Here is a 10,569-nt window from a genome sequence, read left to right as displayed (position 1 = left end):
GATTTGTGCTGTTGAATCCTACTCAGCTGTGAGTCAAGGTGGGAAAGGAGGTGCCTCATGTTTTAACATGGGGAAGTTCATAAATATGGTACCACTTGCTTTTCTTCCACCTTTCTTCTTTGCTCTTGGGGTATTGACATATTGCCTGGGAATTTACCTTTTCCTATATTGATGTTTTCCTGAGATTGGATCCAGCTGTTCATAAATTTCCTTTATTTTCACAATAGCTGTAAGGGCTGTTGTAACTACATATGTGTGCATATGTGCAAGTCAGAGCTTAGTCTCCAAGAAGACTGGCAATGTAGGCCAGTTTTAATCCTTTAAACGAAGCTTCTGAGCTGACATTCAAAACTAGCATGCTTCCTCCTAATAATTCTTGCACATTATTAATCATTATCATTATTTATTCAAAGTTTTCAATCCTTGACCCTGCCCTGAGTCAGCTGTGTGTGTAAAACCTGCACTTTGCAGTGACTGTGGTCCTTGATAATCTCACACATCCAAGTTCCCAGACTGAAGAGCTCTTTGACAGGGGAAGCTGGAACTGTGGTGGACATAATTTTTTCTCTCCTCTGCCATCCCTAATTTGGGATCTTCTCCTTAAGAAAGATATTTGAGATGTTTCCCAGTCCTTGGTGTCTACCATGGATTCCCAAACATAATGTTTGGGAACATTGGGTTACTTTCCCAAGCTGTGGCAGGTGCTTTATCATCTGCATTGCCAAGGTTTTCCTGTCACTTGTTTTTCTTGTTTTGCTGCTGCTCTTTTGTTGAAGCTAAAGCAGTCTTTTCCCAGCTTTTAAGGTTGTACTTTGACAGGGACTAGTAATTGCCACCAGTGAGCTGTCTGTGGTTGTGGGACCTTAGCTTTTCAAGGCCTTTGCTGTTACCCCATGCACACATTTTATCTGCTGACGTACTGTGTCTGGAATCAGTCTCCAGTTCACAAAGCAGATTCTCCTAAGTTAATAACAAGGTCAATGGGCCAGAATTAGGGCCTTGCATGGGCAGTATGAGGCATAGGTAGTGAGAGGTGTGTGGCAGTGCTGTTTTTACTGGGCAGAGGAGTACAAGAATGCTAATTTAGATATACTCTGCTAGTGGGCCAATTTTTGGGATCAAAACATGCTGATGAGTTTCCTTAGTGTGATTCTACATTTACAGATGCAGTGAGCTTGGGGATTGACTATAAGAGCTCAATGTTGTTATTGTTAAAGCCTCCTACTTTCTGCAGTATGGAGAATATAGAATATTATAGGATGTATTTTAAATAAACTCAAACATAGGAACACATCGCCCTAATTCTCAGCTAGAAAGGGTATATACCTTCTTGAAATTATGTACAGTGCTGAAGGACTAATTTAAATTAGTTGTGAAACCTTAGCATCTTGACTAAGGTAACATTCATCAGCTTGTTTCTTCATGGTTGGTAATGAAATTAGCCCTAAAAAAGACACTTAAGTAGAGTTTGTAAACCTCACTGATATCTTAGTACAAAATTCTAATTACCTACATCAGTGAATTTATGATCTGCCTACAATTTTCGGTGTATTGATTTGGTTTGGATTTTTAAAATAAATTATGGCAAATCAATGAAACATTTATAAGATGTGTTGGTTTGACTGATGTTTTTTTATGAGGTCTGATTAGTATTTAAGAAAAATTTTAAGCCTTTATCCTGAAAAGCTTCCTGTAGCTCTGATGAAATGCCTGGGACTCAGGACCTGTATCTTAATTTTTAACTTGGGTCCAAGTAAGGCAAAAGTCTTCCCATCTTAATTTTTTTTGTTATTGATGTTGAATTTAAAGGAAGATTAATAATGTATTGAAGTAGTTTGAATTTGGTATTGCTAGAAGACAATGCTGGGTTTTGTTATCATTTTATTGTTTGGAAGTATTGCACCAGGCTGCCTCTCAGATCCATCTCTGACTCTTGTGTGCATGCAGGCCTACTGTGGCTTCTCTCGACCCAACGTTCCACCTCAGCATCTCTCTGCAATAGCCACAGGAAACTGGGGATGTGGTGCCTTTGGAGGGGACTCCCGATTAAAAGGTGAATCATAGCAATTCTTAATGTTCAGATTAATCAAACCACTTACATTTTGGTCCTGGGCCATATGTTTTTGTTCAAGTACATTTTTTGCTTTTGTTCTAATTAATACATGTTTGCCAAGAAATGGCATTCTATAGAATTGGTACATTAGTGCTGATCTTTAGGCTGTGAGTAATGTGGCCTTCAACAATAAAAGAGCATTCCATTTTATTCTTTGTGCTGTAGACTTTTATGCTATTTTCAGTTTAAAGTTTGGGGCAAGCACATGATGCTGAAATGCTGGGTTTGCAAGGACTTGTAGCACTGAAACCTTCCAAAACACAAATATGCAGCTTTAGTTCACAGAACATGTTCATTGCAGTTGTCAGTCATATAAATCAGTTGACCTTTCTGGAGCAGTCTTTTCAGATTCTGCCTGAAATTCATATCTCTGCAAAGCTGTTTAAAGTACCTGGTAATTTGCAAGGCTTCACAAATTTGCTGGCAATGGTTAATGTTTAGTTTTACCCCTTAATATATTGCTGTATGCCAGAGAGGTTTCCAGTCACTCAGTCATGCTGCTTTCTTTCCTGACTTGCCTGCTATATCACTCACTTTCTCATGTTCTTTTATATTTAATTAGAGTATTTGTAATGCAGCAGACATCACATGCCTACATTCATTTAAGACCTTTTCCATCCATTCAAGAACTGATGGATCTTGACATATAAATTCATATCCTGGTTCATATAATTCTAAATAGAAATTTATATTTCTTTGTTGTTTCCAAGCATTTGAAGAGTATTTCAAATTTGCTTTTTTGAACAGCTTTAGGTAGCTACAGTGAGACAGTCATCAGGCTTCCAGTTTCATTTCTTTTTCAATGTGCTTAATTCATAAAGCATCTATTTTTTTCTCAATGCTCATTGAATTCCTGGCAGTTGTTTTTTTATTTCCATTAGATAAAATAGGCTGCCAAATGCATATCTTATCAATATCAGGACTAGTATTTACTGTAGGATCCAAGCATACTTAATTTATGTTAGGAAGGTTTAACAAGTACTTCAGTTTGCATAAGATCTTGGATCTGAACTTGTAATATCCCATGTATTTTCTTAAAGTAGAAGAAGGGATGTCAGTATAGCCATTGCTCCAGGTGCAAGTCCAGAAGTTAAGTGGGATCACATCAGCTGTTTGCAAGGGCCAAGAGAGCTCAGATCCCTCCAGACCTCAGTACCACAGACTCTGTTGCTCTTCCTATGGTGCTTCTTTCTGTACCAGTAGCATGGAGCTTTCCCATGGTATTGTGTATCATTAATGTCCAGAAGATTGTGAAGTCTGATTCTTGACAGAAATTTTGATCCTTGTTTCATAAGATCTATAGCAATTCAAAATAAGCAGTAGGATATTTTTAACATCTTGTAAAGTGAAACTGCAGTTTGGAATGAATAATAAGATTCGTTAGGTTCTGTTCCCCTATGCAAGCTAGTTAATTAGACTCTTTAAAAGCTAAACTACTGAAGCTTTACTAAATCCACAGCTGGTTCAGTGGTTTAATTAAAATATCATTCCCAGATTGAGATTAATTTCACATGTGAATCATGTAATTTATAATTTTGGCTATGGGTTTACAAGAGGAAGTTTTTTTTTTGATTGAAGAATGCCGTGTTTTAATAGGTCTCTGTTTAAAAATGTGAAAGATTATTGAGCTGAGCTCTGAGCAGCTTTCTATTTAGCTTCCACTAGCAGGTGGTAATGCACTGTGTACACAGTTTTATTTAAAATTAATCTTTACAAAGACAGTATTAATCACATTTTAATTAACTCTACTTACTGGGTAGAAAAAGGAGGAATTAATATCAGAGCTGCACCACCAGGCTCTGAAGGAGACAGGCTGCAGCAGATGAAATAGTTGCTGGAGTCCATTGGTAGGACTGTTGTAGTTCCCTGAAATGAGCCTGTGTTTGATTGCACACCTCTGTGGCACTCAGGCCTGGCAGTGCTGGCTGATGTAAAAGCTGCACTCTTCTAAGTTTGGTGCTGCCTAAAAGGGTGCTGGTTTTCTTCTCCCCCTTTGTTGTTCCTGGCTCTGTGGTCTGGTGCCCTCCCTTGCCTCAGCTCTGGCTCTTAGCAAACCTTTCACTCTGCCAATTCAACTGCTGTTCCAGCAGAAAGCAATTAGCTTTTATTCTGTATCCATAATTTTCTGCCACTTTGGTGAATGGAATTGGCATAATGATGTCTGATGAGCACCAGAGAGCTGCAGAAAAGTCAGGGGCTGGGTGAGAAGAGGACCAGAACTACTTTCTCCAATTGCAGTAGGTCATTAGCTTGGCTCAGCAGCACTACTGATACAGGTGATTTCTCAAGGTGAATCTTCAAAGAACTGTTCCCAAGATAGGAAACATTTTTCTTTCTTTTGCATATAGAGGAACAAAGTCTATCTATATTGTAATGTTAGCTGTTGGCAGAACTTGGGATGCAGCTTGGGCCAATGAGTTTGACAGAAAGCTGGAAGTTAAGTAACATGTCAGCGTTGCTGACATCACCCCTCACAGGTCAGAATAAGCCATCATATTCCTTGCTGCATACTTCTGTTGTAGGTGTGATGGACACCTTAAATTATGCAGGAACAGGCTGCAGAACCATAGTTCTTTTCTTGGAGCTAAAAGTTGGGCCAGCTTTCACTTTGCATAGCTTACCTAGTGAAAGGATTGGCTCCATTCCTTCTTACAGGTGGCACAGAATGGAAATTGCCAAGTGCTCATGGATGCTTTTTACCCCTCTATCTGTGGCTGTATGGGCAGCTCATACTGGGGGCTGCTCTGTTGCCTTATACTGCCACAGGCATTTATTAGCTAATTAATGGTTGCATGCTGCTTAGGGGCAGACATGGACCAAAATAAACCCCTCTCAGTTTTAAACGCATTGTTTATCTGGAAGTAAGGATGGATGTCACTAACAGCTCTTGCAGAATACTTCAACACTCTTGACCTGCAGTGCCCAGCATTCTTTACTACTTCATGTCTTCATTTAAAAAAGGGAAGTAATATTTACCTACCCATTGTTTGTAGTGCTTTGCAACATCCGCGTGGAAATGGGTGCTATGGTTGTAAGCTGTAAACTTAAGCTGTATTTTTCCTTCAGCAAATTGTTTTATCCTGTGTTCATGTGTAATCTTTTTTCCTTGTTTCAGCCTTAATTCAGATATTGGCAGCTGCAGAGGCTGGACGTGATATTGTGTATTTTACCTTTGGAGATGTGGAGCTGATGCGGGACATTTACAGCATGCATACTTTTCTCTGTGAGAAGGGCCAAACTATTGGTGAGCAAAAAGAAATCTCTGTGTGCACAAAAGAGACATGACCATCTCTCTAAGTAGAAATTTTCCAATATGAATTCTTGCCACTAAGTGCTGAACACAAGCAAATGGGTCTCAGTTTATGTGTACCTGTTTCTAGAATGGGAAACTCTTCTGATTTGGGATCTACTGCACAGTGCTAATCAGTTTAGAAGACTTCTAGGTGCTTTTCTGATTCACTTAGGAATTATGCTGAAAAATAGAGATACATGTGGTAGGTAGAAGATTTGCAAAAGCTTTTGATATAACTCAGTAAAGCTTTGAAAAGGGAAAAGCTGCTTAGGCATTCTTGATACAGGTTTGTCTTCTAGTGGTTCTGTCTTGGTCCTGCAGGATGTGGTCTGATGTGTTATTCAGTTGCAATACAAGAAAAACAGTGTATCCATTCTAATTGTTATGTGTCTTTTAATTTCTGGGCCAGAAACCCAAAGCTGGGTAATTGGCAATACATTTGTAAGTAATGTGTATGCAAGCTTAATGTTAGGATAGTTTGTGCAGGAAGTTGTGGGAGCCCATCCTATTTTCTGAACAGCCTGCAGACGTTCCCATTTACACAGTCTTCTGCCTCCTCTGTCACTGCTCATTTAGAGAGGTTCCTAGTCACTGTCTCAGTGTGCATGTGCATTTCTAGCCCTCCTTTGCAACCATACATTGCTCATTTGGCATGTTCTCACATGGTGTTTTATGACTTCTTTTTGGTTTTTGAAGGGGACATTTATAGGCTGTTGCTGAGATACTACAATGAACAATGCAGGAACTGTTCTACTTCAGGACCAGATGTCAAGCTGTACTCTTTCATATACAACACCCTTGAGTCCTATGCACATTCTACTGATGATGATGAGGAGGATGAAGAAAAAGGGTTGTGCTTTGAAGATTAAAATAAATGTATTTGATCAGAATAATGTTTATCTCCTCCCACTGGTATATTGTGTGAATTGCTGGACATAATGAATGAGCTGGCTTTATTTATATTGACTGCATTGGTAGTTATGTATAACACCCAAACAAAAAACCCCACAAACACCTTTGAGAGATGAGATTTATTTGTTTGATGGTTTGATACATGAAAACCTTGTTCATGTGTGTACAGAGAAAAATTCTTTGGTAAGTCTGGTTTGCATTATATCTTGTTAAGTAGAATATTTTGGTACATTTCACTTGAGATTGCTAAAACCCTTCAGATTTCCCTGTACTCCTTTGCCTTTATTTTTCGGAGCTCTTATGTAGATTTCTCATGGAGGCTTACAGCTGGAGTACAGACAGCCATGGAACTCCTCGGATGATGTTAGAGGGAAGCATTTTAATGATTGCTCTTACTGAAAATTGTCATAATCCTTAAGAGTGCCAAGATACCATTGGTGTTCTTACCAAAGTTTTCATTCTTTTAACTTAAAATATTCTGGGTCTAATTATTTTTTTTTTTAATTGTTAAAAATGGAAAAGTTCTGGGGGAGTCAAGAATGCATTTCACAACTGCACAGTCTTTACCAAATTAGACATAAAAAATAGCATAAACAAGTAGAGAAAGAACAACAAGAGTGACAAAATGAGAAATGTGACCAAAGCTGGAAGCAGAGGGAAAGATTTTCACATGAAACTCTTCAATACCATTTTGTTGGTGCTATCTGTTACCACATTGAACAAGGTTTTAGTCTATTGGAAGCTTCTCAAGGTTCACTGCTTCTGACAATATTTGAGTTAAGGTCTGGTAGTTATGTTCATATTGTCATATCAGTTCTCCTCTCAGTATGCATATGTGTGAGTATAAGATCCCCATGGGATATGTGAGTGAGGAAACAAATCACATATCAGTGGGAGGAAAGTCTGCTGGTTACAGATAAGAACATGAGGTCTTCTTAGGGATTTCTGCCTGTGTCATTTTAGACGTGAGAATAACAGTGAAGTGTTGGCAAAACATTTTAAAACCTGTGCTTTTACTATCTGTGAATACCAAATTAGTGTTGCTGTAGTACATTAATAGTTTACACAAAACTGCAGATACATCTGTGATAAAACTTTTTCAGGTCTATGTACAGGGCAGATCCAGTGAGACTTTTTTCTATTTGTATTTAAGCCCAGTTTAAGTTTCAGCCCAGATTCCTAAGTTTAACCTCTTCTGTGTTAGATTTTTATTGTCTGTCATAGTTGCTATTACAAGTTAGCAATACAAGTAAAATCTGCAGCAGGAAATGTAGTGACCTAAGTTTCTTAATCAATGAATCCTTTTGAGTTATGTCAGATAAAACTCTCCAAGCCTCAAACACACCATGGTAATTAAATGCTGGAAGCTGTTGGCAGTCTGGCTTAGAATAAATCACTCACTGCTTGATCTGCTCTGGGGGAAGCAACGGGAAGGAGTCTGGGTCATTTATAAATACCTTCAGGGAGCTGTACCTTGGCATGAATTCTAAGTGGGCAGCTTGCAGGTATGTTACTTGGGAAGTGATGGACACAGAGGTTTCTTCCTGTTCTTCCCACCAGGTGTAGGTTTCTCCACCCCCATCCATTTTGAGAAAAAAATTTTGGCTAGAATTTCAGGGTTTTTTCTGTGTTTGCAACCTGTGTCCTCAGATTTAGCAGAAATCTTTTCTCCTGCTCCTGGTGTTTCAGTGTTGGCTCAGATTCTGGAAATAGGAATAACTGTTTTATTAGCTCTTATTTGAGCATTTAGGTTCAAGTATGATAGTGCTTCTAGATGCATTGCTGATGATTGATGTACCCTGGGAATTATGACAAGTGATGGAAAACTGGTGCTATCAGCCAAACCTTTTTCACCTTACTACTCAGGATCTCGTATAGAAGAGATGAACAGAATTTGCTCCAAAACAACTGGAAAAAATAAAACAAAAAGCTTTAGATGGCTAGAAATGACCTCCCCTTTATTATATATAAATCCTTCTTCTTTAGTGCAATGTAGTCATTGTGAGAAGTGATTGGTCAGGTATGAAAAAATGTACCAAAATATGATGGAATGAAATTCTACTTCAACTCTAGAAACAGAAAAAATTAACTTTGGAGAGACTCTCAGATGATCATATTGTAGGTATGCAGTTAAAAGAGTTCTTGCAGTGTCAAGTGCTTCCAGGAAGATCCTAGTCTTTTTATGCACTCTGTAGTTTCAGTGATACTGAGCATTTTCTAATATGGGAAGAATGCCTTTTGTTTGAGATCATTCATTAGGATATGTTTACCATACCTTTTTCTCTAGTGAATTATGCTTGTATGGACAGGAACAAAGGAAAATAACTTCTTTTTCATTTCATGTGTTGTCTGAAAAAGAGTGATATATCCTGGATTCTATCGTGTGTTCCTGATCTCATAAAGGACAACATTGTAAGAACGCTTTGAATATGATTTTGATCACGGGCAGACTGAAGATTATTTTGTTGTTGTTGTTTGTTTTGGTTTTTTTTTTTTTTTAAGCAAAATGGCCCAGAATTAGATAACAGTGGTGTTACATTCCCATGATATTCTAATTCAGTAAAGAGCTGAACTGCCCAGATTGCTGCATGTCAGCCCAATAAGTGCTCTACATCTTTCTTTTTCTCCCCACCCAGCACTCCCCATTTCCAAACTCCTTGAAATGTTTCCTTTAGCTGGCGATGCCTTCGGTGCTCTGGGGGAAGTGGTGTGGAATGGAGATGCCAGTGATCTCCTTGTGCAGCCTAGAAAGCTTCAGGTTCACCCTTCCAGAAACCTGGTCATGTAGCATTCTAGGTTTGGGATTTTTTATTATTTTAGGGATGTTTGCTATATGATTTACAATAAAAATTAACTTCCTATCAAAACTTTCGTTTTATACTTTTTAGCAGCTAAATTGAATGCTTAATATGAAACAACAACAGGCAGTCATGTCGATTGCAATGTTGCCTCATAGTCAAGTTTGGTGTCTGAGCACTTCTGTTGTTCTACAGCTCTTGCAGCTAAATTGCTCAGTTTTGATGTTTCCTTATCCAATGAGGAGTATCCAATACTGTATATATTAATTTATAAACTGTTAAAGTGTTCCTGACATTCTTCTAAACTTACAGTTTATGCACCATTATATTGTATTGATTTTTCTGGATCTGTATGCTAATGTTTACAGAATTTTGTAGGAATACAATTAAAAAATTCTGATTGAAGCCATGTTGTGTAATTTGTCACTTAATGTACTTTCCAGGACAGAAGAATTCCAGCACATTTGAATGCACAGGGCATAATATTGCAGATAGTTCTAGCAGTAAACTGACACATAACACAGAGCTGAGAAATTTATTCTTCCTGTACAGTATTGTGGTAGTTGCTTCTGCCTGCACAGCACTGTAAAACACAATCAGCTACTGTAAATTGGAAGAGTGTCAGTGTGAGTGTGGGGTTTCATCCATGTGTATGGCCGTATGCAGATATTCTGATGTTTCCAAGCTTTTGGTAAGCAAGTAGATGTTGGATTATTCATTGAACTTCATGAAGGAAATGTCACTAAATAAAAGCAAATAACCCTCTAAAAATATATAAATAATTAACATGTTGTATAGGGGTTTTTAGGGTTTGTAAGAGTGGGGCTGAAATCCTTCTAAATAAAACCATTTCAAACTTTTTCCAAAATCTTGGTTTAAGGAATTAATTTTTTAGCATCACAGGAAATTAGGATAAAAATATAACTTGATTGCTCCTAAGGTTTTATATGTAGCTGTGCTTATGAAGTTTGCCGTGTTGATACTAAAGGATTTCATCCATCAGACAGCAGCAATGGAAGCAAAGGTGGTGGCTGACAGACACGTCTGGGGGAGCAGGAATGAGCAGGTGGGTGGTGGCTGAGCAGGGAGCTTCCTGCACTGTGCCCAGGTAACTCTGCTCATGGAAGTGGCCAAAGGGACCCCATTTTCACTCAGTGTTTGACTGGGTGAGCTGGGGGTGCTGGACTTTGGTTGCGTGACAACTGGGAAGGGAGGGAAGGGCTGATGCCTTCATGCTGTACCTTGGAAATCCCAGATGCAGGGGAGGCAGAAGGTGCTCCCATTGTGCTGCTGCAGTGCAGGAGCAGCTGCCAGTCTGTCCCAAGCTGTCGCTGATCTCACTGTAATCAGCAAATACCCTCATGAATACACTTTAAAAGCAACCATAGCCTGTGGAGATAACCCTGGAGATAAAGCACAATTGCAAGGACTGCTTCACCATGGACTTTCCCTGG

The 10,569-nt window shown here is 38.7% G+C and overlaps 1 protein-coding gene across 1 annotated transcript in view; it reads left to right on the top strand.

The window, feature by feature from the left end:
• PARG (poly(ADP-ribose) glycohydrolase) overlaps positions 1 to 9,524 on the top strand; it is a 58,188-nt gene extending 48,664 nt beyond the window's left edge. The window contains exons 15-17 of the mRNA XM_014309933.2: positions 1,948 to 2,053; positions 5,229 to 5,357; positions 6,102 to 9,524. Coding sequence (XP_014165408.2) covers positions 1,948 to 2,053; positions 5,229 to 5,357; positions 6,102 to 6,274 — 408 coding nt within the window. The 3' untranslated portion in view covers positions 6,275 to 9,524. The remainder of the gene's footprint in view (positions 1 to 1,947; positions 2,054 to 5,228; positions 5,358 to 6,101) is intronic.
• The last annotated feature ends 1,045 nt before the right edge of the window (positions 9,525 to 10,569 follow it).

Source organism: Geospiza fortis, unplaced genomic scaffold (assembly GCF_000277835.1).
Source record: "Geospiza fortis unplaced genomic scaffold, GeoFor_1.0 scaffold130, whole genome shotgun sequence".
Taxonomy (NCBI): Eukaryota; Metazoa; Chordata; class Aves; order Passeriformes; family Thraupidae; genus Geospiza; species Geospiza fortis.
This window is presented reverse-complemented; position numbering and strand designations above follow the sequence as displayed.